The sequence below is a fragment of the Cicer arietinum genome, chromosome 4 (assembly GCF_000331145.2).
Source record: "Cicer arietinum cultivar CDC Frontier isolate Library 1 chromosome 4, Cicar.CDCFrontier_v2.0, whole genome shotgun sequence".
NCBI classification, from domain to species: Eukaryota; Viridiplantae; Streptophyta; class Magnoliopsida; order Fabales; family Fabaceae; genus Cicer; species Cicer arietinum.
Window position 1 is genome coordinate 8,099,080 of NC_021163.2, and position 21,878 is coordinate 8,120,957.

Here is a 21,878-nt window from a genome sequence, read left to right on the forward strand (position 1 = left end):
CTTATTGATTATGGCTACTTATGAAGATTTTCTTTGGTGGTTAGAGTATTGTCAAAACTCGAGTTCCGTTGTTTCAACTGCACAAAGTGGTAAGTCACTTGTTTGCATCTCACTTTCTCATAGCCCATGGATTCTCGATTCTGGTGCATCTGATCACATTACTGGTAATAAGACTCTTTTCTCCCCTCTCAACATCTGGTTATTTACCTAGGATAGTCTCAGCCAATGGTTCCCAAACACAGTCTCAAGGGATTGGCACTGTCCAAATCCTCCCTACTCTGTTAGTTAAATCTGTCCTTTATGTGCCTGGATGCCCATTTAATTTAATTTCTATCAGTCGATTGACTCGTTCTCATGACTGTGTTGTCACATTTACTAATTGCAATGTTACTTTGCAAGACCGAATATCAGGACGACAAATTGGTGTCGGATGTGAGTCTAATGGTCTTTATTATCTCTCAAACCCATCAACAGCGTGCCCTACCACATATTCTCCTCTTACTATACATGCTCAGTTAGGTCATCCGAGTCTTCCCAAACTTCAACAATTAGTACCTAATCTAACCAAAATATCTAGCTTAAATTGTGAGTCGTGTCAATTAGGGAAACACACTCGTAGTCATTTCACTGATCGAGCTAATAAACGAGCTTCCTCCCCATTTGCTTTAGTTCACTCAGATGTTTGGGGTCCCTCTCGTACTATTTCCACACTTGAGTCTAGATATTTTGTTACCTTTATCGATGATTTTTCCCGTTGTACGTGGTTATTTTTAATGAAAAATAGGTCTGAATTATTTTCTATTTTTGAACAATTTTATAAGGAAATTAAAACTCAATTTGGTGTATCCATTCGCACTTTGCGCAGTGATAATGCCCGTGAATATTTGTCCCATCAATTTCAAAATTTTATGACCTCTAACGGCATTCTTCATCAAACATCTTGTGCTCATACACCTCAACAAAATGGGGTAGCCGAACGCAAAAATCGGCACCTTATTGAAACCACTCGTACTCTCCTTCTTCATGGTAATGTACCATCTCGCTTTTGGGGCGATGCTGTTCTAACGGCGTGCTATCTTATAAATCGCATGCCTTCGTCTGCTCTTGATAACAAAGTCCCTCACTCGATCCTCTTTCCTGGTACCCCTCTTCACTCACTTCCTCCTCGGGTCTTCGGATCTACATGTTTTGTCCACAATCTCACTCCTGGTCTTGACAAACTTTCAGCTCGATCATTAAAATGTGTCTTTCTGGGTTATCATCGGTCCCAAAAAGGTTATCGTTGTTATTCTCCTACTCTTCGACGATATCTCATATCGGTTGATGTCACATTTTTTGAGTCTGTTACATACTATGAGTCGCTTCCTGATCCTTTGTCTGCAACTATTCCTCTGGACCTACCAAAGTCTATTTCACCTTCTCTTTTACCATTAGAGCCTATTACGTATGCCCCACCTGAGACACCTCCTGTGGCCCCTCCCACTGTCCCACTTGAGACTCCTCTTGTTGATCCTCCAACTGTACAACCTCTTCAGACATATCGTCGTCGTCAACCACCATCGGTTGTACATGTCCCTACACCTGTTCTTGATACCGAGGTCACTCCAGACGCTCCTTCACCGCCACCTCCTTCTTTATCGGATCCGACCCTTGATATTCCTATTGCTATTCGTAAAGGTATACGTCCTACTCGTAACCCATCCCCTCATTACATTGGCTTGAGTTACCATCGTCTTTCTCCTTTGCATTATACTTGTTTGTCTTCCCTGTCTTCTGTTTCTATTCCTAAATCTCCAGGTGAAGCTTTATCTCACCCAGAGTGGAGACAAGCAATGATTGACGAGATGTGTGCACTTCAGAGTAGTGGTACATGGGAATTGGTTCCTTTACCGTCGGGAAAGTCTTTAGTAGGATGTCGTTGGCTTTATACGGTGAAAGTTGGTCCTGATGGTAAGATTGATCGTTTTAAAGCTCGTTTGGTAGCAAAAGGGTACACTCAAGTTTTTGGCCTCGATTACAGTGATACTTTCTCCCCTGTGGCTAAGATGGCCTCTGTTAGACTACTCCTCTCTATTGCAGCCATCAGACATTGGTCTCTACATCAACTTGACATTAAAAATGCTTTTTTGCATGGTGACCTTGAAGAAGAAGTGTATATGGAGCAACCACCTGGGTTTGTTGCTCAGGGGGAGTCCTCTACCATGGTTTGTCGACTTCAGAGGTCTCTCTATGGTCTTAAACAGTCTCCTCGAGCTTGGTTTGGTAGATTTAGCACAGTAGTGCAACAATTTGGCATGATTCGAAGTGAAGCTGATCATTCTCTTTTTTATCGTCACTCAACCCAAGGGTGCATTTACTTGATTGTCTATGTAGATGATATTGTCATAACTGGTAGTGATCAACAGGGCATACTCCAATTGAAACAACATTTATCTCATCAGTTTCAAACTAAAGATCTTGGCAAGCTCCGCTACTTCTTGGGTATTGAGGTAGCCCAATCTAAGGACGGCTTAGTAATTTCACAAAGAAAATATGCTATGGATATTCTTGAAGAGACAGGTTTGTTGAATGCCAAACCGGTTGACACTCCTATGGATCCAAACGTCAAACTTCTACCTAATCATGGGGAGCCATTTTTAGATTCAGGGAGATACAGAAGATTGGTTGGTAAATTAAACTACCTCACAGTCACCCGTCCAGACATTTCTTTTGCAGTCAGTGTGGTAAGTCAATTCTTAAATTCTCCTTGTCAAGAACACTGGGATGCTGTGATACGAATCTTGAAATACATTAAAGGTGCTCCAGGAAAGGGTCTAATTTATGAAAACAGAGGACATACTCAGATAGTTGGTTATTCAGATGCCGATTGGGTAGGCTCACCCATTGATATGCGATCCACTTCTGGGTATTGTGTACTTGTTGGAGGAAACTTAATATCTTGGAAGAGTAAGAAACAAAGTGTAGTTGCAAGATCTAGCGCTGAAGCTGAATACAGGGCTATGGCATTAGTGACTTGTGAGCTCATTTGGTTGAAACAGTTACTCAAAGAGCTTTAATTTGAAGAGGCAACACAAATGACATTAATATGTGATAATCAAGCAGCATTGCACATTGCCTCTAATCCAGTTTTTCATGAGAGGACCAAGCATATTGAGATAGATTGTCACTTTGTAAGGGAGAAGATCGAATCAGGCGACATCACCACTAGTTTTGTTAATTCCAATGATCAATTGGCAGATGTATTCACTAAGTCTCTGAGAGGTCCTCGAATCAGTTATATATGTAACAAGCTTGGTGCATATGATTTATATGCTCCAGCTTGAGGGGGAGTGTTGAAAATATATTTATATTTATTACATATCATGTAAATAGGGATAATATCTCCCATATTTATTTTTGTATTTATTGCCTTGAGCCTATATAAAACAGACTCCGTTGTGTAGTTCAGACACACGGTTTCACCATATGTCTCTCTCATTTTCTCTTATTCAACAGTTAAAAATGGTAAGAAATCACAATGATTTTTTTGAAGGAAACAACAATGATATAAGAGAAAAGAAAACATAAAAAAGAAAAAAAAATGCAGTGTAGCATCGATTGAACATATGCTTGCTACCAGAGAAAATTGACAAATCTTCCTATAAATATTATAATATATTACATAATAATCTGACCACCATAAATGATTTTTAGAGGAGTTAATTTAGCAAGAAAAAACAAAATGGACATACATGCAGATATGGTATATACACACATTCAGTCATATTGGTGGAAATCAATCCCAAATATTATGAGTCACAGCATCTTATAATTACAAGGATTGTGATAAATCATTATGCTGTTATTGTAATTCCTGTATTTTGAGAGTTCCTAGTAAATGCAGGGAGGTGTTTACTTTTTTGTCTCCTTTTTCGCTTTTCTTTTCTATTTAATGTGTCTAAACAGACAATTAACCAATCGATGAACTCTGAGCTCTTAAATATATGGCCATATACAGTCACAAATAAAAGGTTAAGTGATTGTACATAAACTGATAATTAAAGAGAGCTGTGAGTTTTCCAAGAAACAGGTATGACAAGAATGTAACTGATTACCTTTTGCCGAGGAATGGTCATTTGAAGTCTGCCCACCCTCATCAGACAAGCAGAGGAAAACAGAATTGCTCACAAGATTGCCCAATGCAACCAAAATTCCAAGACAAAATTGGGCAAGCAAAAAAAACCCAGGTATTGGATAGTGCCACAGACCCACCATCTCCCAGATTTTCATGTCCTGGTAACAAGTATAAACTATTTACAAGTATTCAAGTCAACACTTGTCTGTGGTAAAAATAGCAGCAATGAAAGACATAATTACCCGTCCAAGTTTCCAATTCAGAAATGTAAATGCCACATTAAATATATAGGTGCTGACTGCCCACAAGAGAATGAAGACAAGAAGCAAGCCATTCAGTCGGTGCAAACGAAATAAGGAAGGAAAGGCATAGATAATGTAACCAACGTAAGCAAGTAGCCCAAATGCACATAAGCTTGCGAAATGGAAGCTCCAAAAGGAAAGAGCAAACAATGAAACCTGCAAAATAAAAATAAATATTTGGAAAATTTATAAACAAATACTACATGTCTTTAAATTATTAAATATAAGAGACTCTGTTGACTAAATTACAGAAATCAAGACAGTTGGTGATAGTGCTAAATTTGTGAAACAATTTGTAAAATGTGAGTAATATATGTGTGTCTAACCACACATCTTCTATTTATAATAATGCTGCAATAATTACATTCCATGTCTAGAAAATTGTATTGACTAGGACTACTAACAATTAGCCTAGGATATTGCACAATCAAGGAATAAGAAAAACATACACTAAATTTTGACACAATGATATTGTTTTTCCAAGTTAACCTTTAGGAGAAAAATTAATTTATCTTCTCATCGTAGTATTTATTGCTAGTTACATAAAAGATATAAAATAATTAGTATTAGAGTGAGAAAAACCAGAGAAAAGGGTAGAGAAAACTTTAATGTATTTCTTGATATGAATTCTTGATCTTGAAGATCAAGTTACAAGACAATCTATATGATCACTATCTCATATTCACAGTGGTGCTAACCTACACCTCAACTGATAAAAAACACTGAGACAATTACAATCAGTTTAGATTGATGTGGCAGCTCCTCTAAGTAACTCTTGTGCCGTGTAAGGCACGCTACAAAAGTAGTTGATGTGTATTGGGAAAAACCCAAGTCCCGCATAGAAAAGAGATAGTGGAATTCTTCACCTTACAAGCCAGTTTTGTAATGATGAGTTAGTCTCAATGTATAAACCTAATATGGTATCAAAGTCAGTCAATTTGGACCACCCACCATTTACATCTGTTAGTGTGGTTTCCAACAACATCCACATACCAAACTCAATAGTGTTGAGCGTAAGATAAAAACCCAAGTCCCGCATAGAAAAGTGATATGGTCTGACAATAGTTTGTAAAGAAAGACACGTTTCACCTTACAAGTCGGTTTTGTTAGGATGAGTTAGGCCCAATATAAAAACCTAATAATGAGGTTTCTTGTCACTTGTAAGGCACACTACACAAGTTGTTAATTACGACTAAGCAATACTAAAATTAGTTTACCCACCCCTAAGATATATAGTCTGAAAATAGTTTATAAAGAGAAATATTTTCACCTTACAAGTCGGTTTTGTAAGGATGAGCTAGACCCAATACTAAGCAATACTAAAATTAGTTTACCCTATACCTGTAAGGCCAAGTACAAGTCGGTTTTGTAAGGCTACGTTATAATGGCATACTGTAAGGCACCAACCACATACCTGTAAAGAGAAGGATTTGACACAAGAGTTGAGTCAATTTTGGAGATCTTAATATTGGAGACCATTGGGGGGTGGGCATGGAATTGGCTTTAATTATGTCAATCTTGGCAAGTCATGGATATACTTGGATTTAGTGAGTAGCAAAGAGCAATTGGGTTGTTTCTTAACTTCAAGCCCGAGAAAATAATCCAATCACCCACTTGTTTGAGAGCTAGTGTTATCCATTGCAGATAGCAGAATATGGTGAAAAGCCAAAAACCGCTATTTTAAGGCGCCATAAAATGCCATGGCAGTTGTCAAAAAATGTCATCGCAATCTGCCGTGGCTGATATTTAACAACACTATTGAGTACAAAGACGTGATGCAATTTTTGAGTTATTTGTTGAATGAGATAGGTGGAATTACCAGTGATGATGATGTCAACAACATAAATCAGCATATAAACAACGGCATTGATGCACTTGTATGAGAAAAACGATGGATCAGACTTTCTATTGAAGAAGCCAAAATGTCAGGGGAGTGCTTTTAAGTCTCTCAACCTAGTGCTTATAAGTGTCTCAACCCACTTCTTGATGCCTACTTGAGGCCATAGAGTGCCTTGTGAAAACGGAAGACCAAGGAAGAATCACTGGAAATAAAGCCTTGGGGTAGTTCCATGTACACCTCCTTGTCATGGAGTCCATTGAGGAAGGCATTGTTAATGTCAAGTTGTTGTAGTGCCCAGTTGTGAATGAGAGCAAGGGTGAGAATGAGACTAGTAGTGACTGGTTTAATAACAAGAGAGAAGGTTTCATTGAAGTCCAAACCATGCATTTGATGAAAACCATTGGCCACCAAATGAGCCTTGTACTTGTTGACACTGCCATTTGCATTTTCTTTTATACGAACACCCACTTGCTAGGTAACGGTATGCCATACTTGGGCCTAGTTTGCATGGGGGAGAGAGAGGGCAAGGGACAACGAATAGAAGAAGTGGGGGGGGGGAAAGGCATGGAATATGATGGAGCAAAATCAAGAGAGGAGGAGGGAATCGCAAAGCTTGTTATTAGGGAAGGAGCATTAGAGGTTTGCACTGCTAGAGCAACAATTAGTGATGCATGAGAAGGGACACCTAAAACAAGCATTGTTGCTGTAGAGTTGGAGGATGGAGGAGATAGAAGCCATTGATCTTTATTGAGCCAAACACGATATATGCAGGATTCCAAAAGCTTGATTTGAAAGCGTGAAAAATTGTGCAGGAACTTTAGGTAGAAAGATAAAGTTGTGAAGATTGTTCATGTTGATCATAGGATCAACATGTCAACACCATACAAGAAATTTCTTTCAATCTAATTTTCCAAAAATATTCAATTGAAACGACATCAAGGAAGAACACACAGGAGAAAAAGGATGTGACTGTAATGGAGTAGCCTGAACTGGCTCCCTCGTGAACGACAGAGGAGGTGTGAAGGGGAAGGAGGAGTAATTCCATGGATCAAGTAGCTCTATGATACCATATTATTAGAGTTAGAAAAACAAGAGAAAAAGGTAGAGAGAACTTTTCTGTTTTTCTTGATATGAATTGTAGATCTTGAAGATCAGGTTACAAGAGAATTTATATCATTATCCTGCACTCACAGTGGTGCTAACCTACACCCACTGATAATGAACATAGAGACTGTTACAATCAGTTTAGGCTGATGTGGCAGCTCATGTAACTAACTCTTGTGCCTTGGAAGACACGCTACACAAGCTGCTGATATAGCAGATCCTCTAACTAATTCTTGTACCATGTAAGGCATGCTACTCATGCTTACAATAACAGCTAAACAATACTCTTGAAATTGTGGGATTTTAGAGAAAATGACGAGAGAAAATAATAAGGGTTTGAATATTATTGATAATAGCTTAATGTTGACTTGATTACAAAAGACTCAATACTAATCTCTATTTATAGAGAAACGTAGACTCAATCCTAAATCAGGAATAAATCATAATAATAATGAGAGATATTATAAGATATCTCTATGATTATAAATTGATCCTAGGAAATAACTCAAGATACTCTAATATAATAAAAAAATATTATAAAATATTTTCTAATATTCTAACACTCCCCCTCAAGCTAAAGCTTACTAAAGCTAGTAAGCTTTAGCTTGCTACAAGAAAACAATGTTTTGCTCCACAAAATAATTAAAAAGATGGAAAGGCAACTCAGGGATGCATGTGAAGTCGGAGAGAATTGCTATAAATATAGACTAGCTAGATAGTCTGATTGATCATCAGCCTGAGAGAAATTCATGGCAGGCAATTGAACGAAACAAGCTTCGTTCTTCTAAAAAAATGCATTTAGAAGCTTCAAACCAATAATAATGGAGACTCAAAATATTTCAACTTGAATCTGCTTCAAGGAGAGAGAGGCGTGCTTCAAGGAGAGAAAGGCAAGGCCAGTGCATCAGGGACAAATTGCCAAGATAAAGTAAGTCATGAAAATAAAAGACACCATTAGAATAACCACCAACAGAAGAAGTCATCACTAATATAATTCATATGTGGAAAAAGGGACACCACCAAAATGATCGTCGGTGGAAATATAAGCCACTATTATAATCTATTAATAATAACGAAATTGCATGACAAAAACCGTAGAAGAAGCAACGCGACTCTAACGAAACGAAGTCATGATCAATCAACGGAATAAGAAAATGTGTCCAAAACAGGAGAGATAGTGGTTGTTTGAACAATGACACATATTTTCGTTGATCACAATTGGAGAGTAAGGGCAGATCTGGAACCATCGAAGAGAGAATAATCGTGCACCAAGAAGAATTGCATCAATTGAATTGCAAATCTTCCAAACCTGTCAGCTAAGAGTCCACTCATAAGGGCTGCAACAGCTGCCACGACAAAGGCTGGAGAGTTTCCTCCACCAAAAACCCGATCCCACAGTCCACTTCCCAAGGACACCACAATCTGTGCAACCACTATTCCCAGAATCAGGATACCCACTATGCTCAGAATCAGAATCAGGACACCCATTCAATGCCTCCACAGTATAAGCAGCATTGTCTGGATTTTCGAAATTGACAAAACCAAAACACTTTGACCTACCATTTGCATCTCTCATCAAAACAGCACTAGTAATGCCGCCATATAAGCTGCAACCTCTGATTTATAAGCTCACGGTGAAGTGCCTTATGTCTCCTGTTGTGTAGCGTCCTCTCTTCCTTCATTGGAATCTTCATTATCACTTTGCTGTGACTTAGAAGCAAGGGATAAGAGGTTCTTTGTTTGCAATTGGACATAGGAGGCAGCAATGTCATAAGCAAGTCGGATTTGAGGGTTCTGTTCATTATCTTGTCCTTTCTCTAAGCTGTCTTGATCAGAGGCTACTGAGTCATCGTCCATAGAAATGCACAGTAAATCCTGATTAAGTCTTGCTTTTAACTTGGCCACTGCAGCTTTCTTCTCTAAAGAAGATGTTATAAATTGAAGGTTGTAGTATTTCCTCAACTCTTGAACCTTGATTTGGGGTATTTATTAAGCCATGTTGCACAGAAAAGCTAGTTGAGAGTATAACAAGGTCAAATGCTTCTTGTCATTTTAATATTAGAAAACCGCGGATGAAGAACAAAGAAATAATTGGACGGAGAAAAATTGGAGAGATGGAGCGGTGTGTGTTTTTGGGGGCAAAAGTTGACAGGTCGAACATTAGGGTTTTGATGTGTGAAAAAAAAGGGTTTTTAGGGTTTCAGCCAGAGAGCTTATGTGTTTAAATAGACTAAGGATATACCCGCCAGTGATCGGAACGGATAAAGGATACGGCGGAGAAACTTTTTTTTTTTTGCGCGGCGAGCAGTGCTGTGACTGGTCTGCTGAAAAATAAACGAAAAGCTACAAAGAATGGGTAAATCAGAATTGGGACACGGTTTATCGGAAAAAAATCCCACGAAATGTTGGAATGTAAGAAAAGAGAAACTATGATTATATTCCCTAATTGGTGGGAACTCAGCATCGGAATAGAGGCAGGATCGTTCAAGGAGGGTCGAAATAGGCTCTAGATACCATGTTGAAATTGTGGGATTTTAGAGAAAAGGAGGAGAGAAAATAATCAGGGTTTGAATTTAATTGATAATAGCTTAATGCTGACTTGATTACAAAAGACTCAATACTAATCTCTATTTAAAGAGAAACATAGACTCAATCATAAATCAGGAATAAATCATAATAATAATAATAAGAGATATTATAAGATATCTCTAGAGAATTTTCTAATATTTTCTAATCTTTTCTGTTTTTCTTGATATGAATTGTAGATCTTGAAGATCAGGTTACAAGAGAATTTATATCATTATCCTGCACTCACAGTGGTGCTAACCTACACCCACTGATAATGAACATAGAGACTGTTACAATCAGTTTAGGCTGATGTGGCAGCTCCTGTAACTAACTCTTGTGCCTTGGAAGACACGCTACACAAGCTGCTGATATAGCAGATCCTCTAACTAATTCTTGTACCATGTAAGGCATGCTACACATGCTTATAATAACAGCTAATTAATACTAAAACTAGTACGCTCACAATTAAGGGTAATTTGGTAAACAAATAATTAATGGAGTTGATAATTTGAAAGGGAGCCTACAATTTGCTTAAGCTTGCTTGCTTAGGAAAAGATAAACTTCTTTATTATGGAATTTTCTATTTCAAAGTTAATTGGAATACAGATCTAATTTCAACATGCACACCTTGTGGATAAGTGATGATCTATCATTTTGAGCGAAGAATGTCATTCCAAATACGTCACATTGATTTTCACATGAAAAAACAATAATACTATTATGCTTAATTCTACCTGTAACCACAAAATGGTAATCTAGGGCTTCCGCCTTCCCATTCAGTTCAATAAGCTATTTGTCCACGTTCAAAGCTTATTCCCATTCAACGGGCCTATACGGTATAACTTGTAGGCTCAACAAAAGGTGATTGCTAATCATGTTTCAAGCCCAATGTTCTATTATGCTTTCCTATGATGGGTATGTTAATGCTGAAAACTGTTTTGTATCTGCTACTAAAAATTTCAAGGTCTATCTGACAATAAATTTTTATTATTGACTCATTTTTTAAGCATATGCCTGCAGTGCAATGCATCAAATACAACCATATTGTAACACAATTATACATCTTAAATCATCATTCTAAAAACATAGGGATTTAAAACATCAATTGATTTCCACACACTTATGATGAAGAAATGTGTTAGAAGTGGTATGGGTCTCCTATTATAATGTTTATTAATAAGTGGTCTACCAAAATATTTTCTGGAATGAATAGAGACCAGTTCTAAAGGAAAAAGAAGAAGATTGCCATTAGGATTCTTAAAAAAAAAATCCATTTTAGGAACAATTCATAGTACAAACGGTAAACAATGTTAAGAGGATGGTTAATAGTTTAAACCATACATTTATTAATTAATCAATCAATCATCTAGGTGATTACTTCCAAATCTGAAAATGTTTTTAGAGAATACATGTTGGGTGCAGATTGTAATTAACCACAAAAAGTCAAAAATTAAACACCTGCTTGTTATTTGGTTTTGTACTCATTTGGATTAACTTGTTTTGAGTTCAAAACAGCTTATAATAAAAAATTCAAAACCTTACTGAGAAAGCTTTTCAAAAAAATTAAATTCTCCTAAAACTAATATATATAATCCGCAACGTACACCACTAAATGACTATGACAAAAGGAGCATAGCTTCTATTATCATTTATCATTCATAACAGAAAGCAGATTATAATATACTAATATGTTTCAGGAATATATACCGGGAAACCATACGTGAAAAAGTTGATACTAAAGGTTCGAAAAACAGCTCCTCTGAGTAAAACATTTGTGTGCCTCACACCAGATCTGCACATTAAATTCAGGCACGCAGCAGGATTTAGAGCCACATTCCATATTCCCCAAAAAATAATCTGGTAACAAAAGTGAAGCAGCACATGCAAAGTAAAAAAGATAATCTGATTCAAGTAAGCAAAATTAACTCATTAGTTATATCAGTATCCATATTTTTTTAACCTCGGCTCTGAAACATCATCCACCTTAAAGAAGAACATCTTGACAATAATCAACAATGTGATACAACCAGACAGTGAGTTAAATTAATCCTTACATTGAATACTTCAAAACAGTAGAGTCATATCACATAGCATATGATTCAATATACATTAGGGTTAGCTACTTACTAAGGATGTGTTTTGTTATGCTTTTAATTATTGTCATTTACAGTTGATATGTTTGCACTAATAATTACAAAAATTACCTTATTTCTACCTTACATTGCACTTTCAAGACTTGCAAAAGAAATGACAAAAACAACAAAAGATTGTTTTTTACCATTTCCTTCACAAATTCTTGAAAACATGAAATGAAGTGAAAACAAGGTAGTGTTTTGCAGGTGCTAAACCCTTGAAAGATAAAATCTGTGGGCTAAACAATACTTATTTTCATTTGCTTACCTTGATTCACGAATGAAAAATGAATGCTTAGAGGGAAGAAGTTGCTGGGTTAAGCTACAATCTGTCCCGGAAATAATACAACCCATTTCCTCCAAATCAGATTTAATGAAAGATATCTACATCACAACAAAGAAATAATTATAAAAAAAGTGTTGGAACCAGCAAAATTTTGGTGCACAAATGAAGAGAACTAACGGAATAAAAAGAAGAGAGCTTCAGTCACTTATTACTTTGCATAGAATAGACAGATATTGATTGTTCTCCATGTTGAAAGAAGAATGACATTAATTTGTATAACTCTTCTTACCGAGAGTACTGGGTGACAGACGTTTATTTCACGAAATAAGAGTAGAAAGAAAGCTGTAAAAAAGCAGATGATATGGTGTCTTGCTGTCTACGAAAACCCAAAAAAACGAGGGAAAAACAACAACCATGTAAGCAATTATATCATTATAGAGATGCTTGGGTTGTTTCTTACCTTGCTGAATGCATATTACTGTTTTAGTGTGGTTTTTATTTTTATTTTTCATACTGTTAATAGTTCTTTTGCTTGGTATGCTGTATCTTTCGGCCTAAGCTTAGGACATTGTTCTCAGTACATTAGTCTATGAATGTATGTCTAGAGATCTCACATGGGCTATAGATATGGCCAAAGTAGTTGTCTGTAGAAGATTTCGGAAATCCTCAAAATCGTCACACTCTGGGCTAGCTTTTGAGGTTAAGTTAGGCGTAGTCCAAATACTAAGATGGTATCAAAGCCAATCCTTAATTTGTTATCAGGCCCCACATATTTGTTTACACTCTAGATGTTCAGCTTTAGGCATAAGGGGGTGTATTGAGATCCCACATCAACTAGAGATATGACCAAAGTTGTTCATATAAGACTTGAGCAATCCTCACGCTTGAGCTAATTATTGGGCTTGAGGTAGGGCTAGCACAAAGTCTAAGATCTATGAAAAGATGAGTTTGCCTGTAATTTTCGGTTCAATCAAATAATAAGTGCAGTTTCATTTTCTTTTGCTTTTGTCTGATTATTATTATCATAATCTTAAGCAAAATTTGCCAAGCTCTATGCATTTACAAAAAATAAAACCCTCTAACATAGATATAAGCTGATTACCATAAAGATTCTGAACCACATATATCTAGCAGTTTGGCCACATAACTAAATATAAATGGTAGCTAATCAATCTAAGACACGCGAAGCTGCAGGAATACAGGTAGTTTGGAGACAATAAAGAGTGAAGTACTTGGTTAGCTAGAACAGAGAAAGGTATATGGTTAATTAATAAGGTAGCAGGTAGTAAGAACAACATCACCCTTAAAACAAAAAAGGACTAGGCTATTAATGACCATCAAGTAAGAGGGTTTGAGTTGTTTCAATGTAATGCCCATTTTTGTGCACAGTGAATGGAAATAACAACAAGCAAACAATATAAAATTTGCTAGTCACCTTTTTAATTTTTAATAGAAAATGTAAGGTTAAAAGAAAACCAACTATAGCCTATTTCAAAGGGAAACACAAAATTCGCATTACAAGTAAAATGTCCATGACAAATTATCATTGAATACTAGAACTTCACTATGTCCACGCCATTATCATCTCTGCTAGTTTTATGTTAGTTAAATTACAGGAAGAAATAGAATCTTAAAACCTTTAAGGTCATCAATGCACAAAAAGAGAGAATTCTCAACAACATAGACAACTTGTCAATCTTTCATACACTCTACACGTTAGGCCCTAATAAATTAAGAAACAAATATAGCACAAGTACATAGGTTTATGTAACACTCAACCTGCAGTACCTAATATTAAAATGTGAAAGCCCATTAGTCCAACACGTATTTAAGTAACCTCTTCCAATGATATTCAGTTTGAACCAAAGAATTATAAAACAGATACTTACCATTATATAGTAAAGTATGAGAGAAAGGCTGGAACAAATTTTGGGCCACTCAGTATTTGCAGATATTTTGTAAAGACCAATTAAATCAGCCATCCAACGAATCATACTTGGATATTCCACAGGAAGTTGATATATGTAAAGCAGGAAAATATTAAAACCGGCATACAGCTGAAGAAGCTTCCACCACCTTAAGAACCATATACACAGACATAAGCCCACAGGACATTAAAGGGTGTCAAATACCATCTAAAGAGGTTACAATCGAACATGAAGGAAATAATCACATAAAATCACCTGAAAAGCCCAAGAAAGTTGCTTGTTAAAGACCAATCCACGAGACCAACACAGCTACCAACGAAAAAAGGTAGTGAGGCCCACGAAGGATGGCTAATTCCAACAACTAGCTGAAAGGCAGGCAACAGCAAGCAAGATGTCACCCGAAGATGAGAGCCTTCAGTACATAAAAACAGAGAAAAGAATGATATTATTCGCATCAAGCAACACTATTAAAAAATTAGAGTGGGGGTGGAAGAAGTACAGAGAAAAATAAGGAATGGTTATTTTTTTTTTCGTCAATAATAAGGAATGATATATATACATGAGAGGGGATGAATGGACTCCTGGAGTAAGTTTAAAGACTTACTCCACATCTTAACCGTCTATTTTCTTTTAATCCAATGGTTTCAATTAGTCTTTGATTTTTCTCATGTGAGCTGGAAAAGAAAATCGGATTACAGTTGCTTTTCGTTAAAAACATGATTCTTCTCTAACACCACTTTAATTGTTCCTCTACTCTAACATGATTCTTAATTTGCAGAAATTTATTCATGAGAGGCTTATATTCTATGTATTGCATATCTTATATTCTCATATTATTTGTCTCTTTATATTGCCAATGAACTATTAATTAATTGTTTCCACTAATATACTCTTATTTATTGTAACTAAACTCATCTAATTACTCCACTACCTATTAAGGGTATGTGAGTAAATGAAGCTCATTGTATTATTGAAATCAACACAACTAATCATTTTCTTAAGAACTGTGGACAATTCAAATAAGACATTTATAATGAGACGTAGGTAGTATCAAAATATTATGAGATTATTTTATATTCTAACACTCAACCTCAAGTACGCTTACTAAATTTTAGTTTGTTACAAGAAAAAAATGTATTTCAATGCAAGTAAAGATAATGATTGGGAAGGCATTTAAGGGATGCTGAAGAACTCAGAGAGAATTGCAAGAAAGATAGCATAGCCAGATAGCTTAAATAATCATTAGTCTGAGAGAAATTTCACGGCAAGCAATCAAACAAAGCAAGGTCCACCTATCTCATAGCCACATTGGGAAGCTTTAAACCAATAATACCAAGAATTGTAAATTTTAAACATGGAACTAAATCTTAAGTCTAACAACCGATTTTGGTTGGGACAATGACAAGGCAAATGTATCTAGGATAAAATGTTGGGCTAGGACTGCCATAGGAAGGTGACCACTTCACCTTGAAGAGCTGTCAGAGTAGTGGTCAGGCGCGATGGTGACGTGATATGCGTGTAGGAACTTGCAGTTGCATGTATGGGCGTGTGGAGAGGTTGTCGGCGGTGAGCTTTCAAGGACCGGCCAATCTTCTCAAGAAGGAGAACGTCATGGTGAGGTGCCAGAAAGGTTGCTGGTAAAAGTGACTGCAGTTGCAGTGGACACAGCAAAAAGAAGGCAGAAACCGGTTGAAAGTTGAAACATAGAAGAAAGAGAAGAGGGTTGGTAAAATAAATTTTGATTATAACTATTAGTACATTCCCAAAGATTAGGAAACTCAGCGGTGGAATGGTGACAAGACAGGTCACTGAGGATCAAATCAGACTTTATATACCATGTTGAAGTTATGAGTCTTAGATAGAAAGAAGAGAGAAATGATAAGAACTTTGAATATTTTTTATAATAAATGGATACTGACTTGATAAAAAAACGAAAAACTAATTCATATATAGGGATACAATACTAGAATCCTAATCCTGAATAAACTAAGAAATTGGGAAACAAATTGTTATAATAACTAAGAAATATGAAAACTAACCCTGGAAAAAAATCCAAGACACCCTAAGATTAGAAACTAATCATAGGAGATAAACCAGATAATTCGACATAATATCAAGATATTACAATTCGAAATATTATTTTATATCCTAACAAAGACAATCATGCAAAAACCAGACATTCATATCGTAAATTTGCAAATACCATGTAGTAAAAAACTCAAACGTAGAAATCAAAAAAGAAGAGAGAAAACAAACGAGAGGGTTAAAATAAACTACTTACAAACCTAAATGTGCGAAAACTGATATGAATTGACCCCAATATGAATCTTGCCAGGTATTGAGAAAATGTCTCTTCCCATATATATCAAGTAAACCAACAACAAGTGCTAGCAATTGTATAACCAAGAAATAAATTACATAAGGAGATTTCCAAGACTGAACTCTGCAAGAGGACACCCAAAAAAACACAAATCAGTACATTGTTACATAAAAAATAAAAAATTAATAAATAAACTTAACAAAACAATAAAATGAAAATAACAATCTCACGTCATAAACCCGATCAGTTTTGCCCAGCAAGCATCTGGTATCCATGATATTGGCTTAACAGCACATAGTACCAGATAAGTCACTTGAAAAAGTATTGCAGCTATAGAGAATATAACAATTGGCCACAGTAACAGCAACCTCCTCCGGAAATGAAATCCTACAACAAGAAAAATAACATGAGTGGTGATGAAATATATTAGAATTTGAGTTGGATCTAACCCAACCCTTACAAAACTGACTTGTAACGTGAGTACTGTCCACCAAATATAAACATATTTCCAGGCCAAATTTCACCCAATGCGAAACTCTTAACACACCTCGCTCACGCCCAGAATTAGACATTTGGAGCGTGATTTGAGTGGCTCGATAGCAGTGACCTGATAGCAGGTGGCCAAACAGATTTTGAATAGGCTCTAATACCATATTAATATTTGGATTAGGTCTAACTCAACCTCGACAAAATCGGTTTGTATGGTGAGAACTGCCCAACACATTTTTAGGCCTTACCTCATTCAATGTGTGGCTCTTAATGAAATATACAAATCAAGGGCAGCACGAATGAGTTAAACACAACATACCAACAAATGTGATGAAGAAATATCAATTCATATGAATAATCCTAGCATAATTATTAACTCAAGGATAAAGCTTTAAGTTTTACTTTTAACAGCCAAGCACATAATAACCATTCATAACGAGAACTACCAAGCCCTTCTTCAAATAGAAGCAATCACTAACTCTGCCGCTAAACACAATTTTCTTAGGACCAATCCTATATTTCCTCCTCTACTTCAGTGAATTTTTCTCATACCATCACAGAAAAGCTTGATGATCATAATTTTCTACTTCAGAGCCAACAATCAAGCCGGTAATCAAGGTTCATTGTCTTCAATGACATAGTTTTCCCAATAGTATCTCCATTGTTTTTGTTTGAACAATATTCTGATCTTGGTCAAGTAACAAGACCTATCTTGCATGGGAACAACAAGATCACATGCTCCTTTTACGGCTTCAATCTTTGCTCTCTAGCTACATTTTTTCGATAGTTAATTGCAGTGTTCATTTGTATGAACTCTAGGAGAAAATGTGTGCCTACTTTCTAAATTGGAAATAGAGAGGAATTTGTTGGGATTAACAAAGGTCAACATTTTTTCAGATTCATCTATGTTGCTTAATTTCAATAGAAATCAGATGTGTGGTTAATAAAGTGTGTCAAATTATGTCTTTTCCCTTTGATCCATTTGGTTGTTGTAGAAAGGGTTTTATGGCGTCTCGAGGGAACTTTATCTGGCAGTCTTTGTCCATATCATCCTTTCTCCCTTCATACACTTTGTGACCCGGATTTCATTTCATGGTGATCTTGAATACAAACGGTGGTGGCACGTTCTACTACCACAAAGGCATAATATTAAAGTCTAGTTCAGGCCACTGCAAATATTCTTAGGATTCAAAAGTTACTATCTGAAGTTGGCGATCCCATCTCCATTGGTACAGCGCTTTATGAAAATCAAATTGTCGCTTCTTTGGCTCACAATCTAGTTATGCATGCACACACAAAGGACATGGAGCTGGATCTTTGCTCGTGAAAGCTTGTTATTGTCTACATTCCAGCTCAGGACCAGTGGTTGGGCTCAAACTTGCCACCATCCAGATTTCCTCTTCGACAAGCTCAATGTGGTTGAGCTTCGTCAGCTTCCAACCCACCTTGGGCTTATTGGAAGATAAAAGGGAGTAGTAGTTTCTCTATCAATAGACCTTATGTAATGGTATTTAGTCTCGCTAACTCAGTTAGTTTATTCTGTTAGCTCTCGATATATGATGTATTGAACCTGAATCAACGACATTTAATGCACAATCTACAATTCATAAATCTCAAACACTCAGTCTCTCTCTCAACTCTTGAACCCTAACATAGTCCAATGTTTTAAACAAAACAGGAGAAAAAACTTACTATTAGCAAACAGAAAGAACTAAGCAGCTTACCTAAATGTGATAGATTGTACAATATTAGAAGAAAGGCTATCAAATCAATAAGAGAGAACAAACTCCAGTTGATCAAAGAAGCTGCAAAGAAAACAGAGTGGAAAAAAATTAGCAACATTCTGCAACAATGAAGTAATATCCATACATGTGTCTACATAAAGAAAGCATACATAAATATCACAAAGATAATTGAGAGCAATATCAAAAAAATGATCGACACCCTTCTGTTCATTGTTTAGCTAGTCTAATCATACAACGCCACTTAAATGTTCAGACTCTCGTAAATAAAATCACACATTAAACTAAATATAAGTTATACTCAATGATAGCTACTACCTGCTAACTCTCACTTCAAAATCAATCACTAACTTCGATGTTTTTATGATGATTCTATTTTTATCAATCCAAAATTTTGACAGGAAATCTAGTTTTAATGATGGTTTGAATTCCTTAAGTTTGAAACTAATAAAAATATATAAAATCAAATTATCAGTCAGTAATTATGAGCAACTAATAATGCATTAAGGAAAGTATATTAATGTTAGTTGAGTACACAGTATATAATAAGATAACAAAAAAACATTGAATCATTCAATTCAACCTACTAAGCTCACTCTTACTTCGTTGAGAAAAGAGAAATTGCAATGTATCGTACCTGTTAGAAGCAGCGAAGGAAGCACGAAACCGGCTAGAAATTTTCCCATTGGATCGGTAGGAACACGAGGCGATCACATCGAGATTCAAATCAAATAGTTCGTGAGAGAGATTCAATCAATTTTAGGTGAAATGAGTTGATTGAATCCCGAAGAAAGTACTTTCCGGCGCAGATAGAATGAAGTCGCCGGAAACTACCATCAACTTGCGAAAACCGAAATGTTGGTTTTCACAACTTTTTGTTTCTTCGCTCTGCAGTTTTTCAGTTTGTGCCCCTCCTTCGGAAATAAATTAAATAAAATGCGAAAAGAATTTCGTTGACCAATATTTTCTAAACCTGAAGATAGAGAAAGCCAACAAAAATTAATTAAATATGTAAACAAATTAAATGGTTTTCTAAACTTGCACGGAGTTGTTTTAGAAAAATGTTAATCGAGTCAAAAATTTCCATAATTACTTCAAGATTGTTTTGGATCGTATTACTACTATTTTGTTATATTTTGATTTTTAGACAAGTATTGGAGAAAACGACACGTGACTCTAGATGTTACGTTTGTCTGGATCTACGTTTGTCCAATGAAGGATTTTGCTTTTAATAAAAAATTAAAATAAAATGAGATTTTATTTGAACCACGTCGTTTGCGCCAGAAGCCGGCTCATCTGGCACCTTTGATGGCGGGGTAAGGTAGTTTTTTGGGCCATTTTAATTTGGACTTAAATTCCTCATATATCACTTTAAGTTTCAATCTTGAGAAAAATACATATGTTAGTATCCCATGTGTTTTGGAATATTATTAATTTTTACTTTCTATATGTTTCTTTTTTATTAAAGTGTATCCTTAGTTATTTTATTGTATTTTATATATTTTAAGTTGATCGGGTATTTGAGAAGATTGTTCCCTTACATTCAATTTTTTAGTTATGATAGCCAATCTCCAACTCTCGGTTTATTTTAACTTTAAAATATTATAAAAAGTATAATTAGAAGTAAATAGTGTGTTGTCTTTATATATGTTATAAAATAGTTGGGTTGTGTGTATTTATAACTGTAATTTTATGTAGTTGTGTTTTCGGTATTATTCGATCAAAGCTCAAACGTTTTAAATTTCAAACGCCAATTTTAGTTTAAAAAAACAAATTATATCAAAGTAATTGAGTTGTATATACAAAATAATATCCCTTACAAATTGATAGCAATTTTGTCATTTGTATACTTCTTCATAACTTTGTATACAAAATTGGGTGAGTGTGATTTTACATCACATAAAACCTAAGTTTGTTTATTTTGGTGTCATTCGCCTTTTTTATTCTATAACTATATTGTATCTATAAAATCTAATGTCTAGCACAAACCCTTTATTACTTCACTCTAATTTTATAACGCATACAATTTCTAAAGACTAAACATGTCATTTTACTTACAAAAAATAAAATTATCACTTTCTATTCTCGTATCTCTTTTACTTTTTTTTTATATATTTTGTTACTTTTTATTTTTTTCTATTCTTTAATCTTTTTTACTTTTTTCTTTCTAATCATTTTCTATTCCTTTTTCAATTCTCTTCTGTTTATTAAATTTTCATTTTTTATTAATTTCTTATCCTTTTCCTCTTATTTTCTTTCATTTTTAATGTTACATTTAAAACTAAAGTTATCTATATTAATTCTTTTGCTATCTCTTTCCCCACAATTTTCTTTCTCTATCTTCAATTTTATTTATTATTGTTTTCTTTTTGCCTATTATTTATAAAGAATAATAACTGCTCTAGAAAAATCATGCATATAATTATATGCATGATTTTTCTTCAAATTTATATGCATGATTTTTCTTCAAATTTATGCATGCTAATTGATTTTTAACTATACAAACTATACTTATAATTAATATTTTTTTATATATTAATACTAACGTTAACGGAGACACTCTTGTACCCGTCTCCCTTTTCTAATTGCATTAAAATATGCTCACGGTAAAAAGCCATTATCCTTGCGATTGAAAATATTTATATCACTACCATTTGTAATTGCAATCCATTAAAATATTAAACTAAGAACATAAAGAAGTACAATTTTTTCTTTTACTAAATAAATTAAAGAGGTGCATATGATTGGTTATGAATTTGGCTAATGGGAAGAAATGGTTGATATTTTATTTTTTTAACTCAAAATAAATGGTTGATCGGAATCATAATAAAAGAGAAATAGTTACTTGAAAGTTAAGTTTAGAAATAAAATTGTAACCTGCAAAAGATATTTTTGTGAGTAAATTATACCACATTGAGGGTATGTTTGGCTGTTGGAAGAAATTGAAAAGAGAGAAATAAGTGAGAAAAAGTACGAGAAGAGAGAAAGATGAGAGAAATATAGTAGATTTGTAGTATTATTTAGTACAAGAGAATATAAAAAAATTGGAAAGA

General features: G+C 35.1%; 1 protein-coding gene across 3 annotated transcripts in view; it reads right to left on the reverse strand.

Moving 5' to 3' along the window:
- Nucleotides 1-20,046, reverse strand: part of LOC101505211 (piezo-type mechanosensitive ion channel homolog) — a 34,823-nt gene extending 14,777 nt beyond the window's left edge. The window contains exons 1-10 of one of the 3 annotated variants that reach the window (XM_004496008.4): nt 19,463-20,046; nt 18,808-18,888; nt 16,825-16,981; nt 16,560-16,717; nt 14,530-14,686; nt 14,236-14,422; nt 12,329-12,444; nt 11,636-11,720; nt 4,357-4,572; nt 4,095-4,272 (exon numbers count right to left, since the gene is read on the reverse strand). In XM_004496008.4, the coding sequence (XP_004496065.1) occupies nt 4,095-4,272; nt 4,357-4,572; nt 11,636-11,720; nt 12,329-12,444; nt 14,236-14,422; nt 14,530-14,686; nt 16,560-16,717; nt 16,825-16,981; nt 18,808-18,888; nt 19,463-19,511 (1,384 nt within the window). In that variant the 5' untranslated portion in view covers nt 19,512-20,046. Of the gene's footprint in view, nt 1-4,094; nt 4,273-4,356; nt 4,573-11,635; nt 11,786-12,328; nt 12,445-14,235; nt 14,423-14,529; nt 14,687-16,555; nt 16,718-16,824; nt 16,982-18,807; nt 18,889-19,462 lie in introns of those variants that run through there. The other 2 variants (XM_027333955.2, XM_012714596.3) reach the window with 2 other exon arrangements.
- Nucleotides 20,047-21,878: the final 1,832 nt, after the last annotated feature.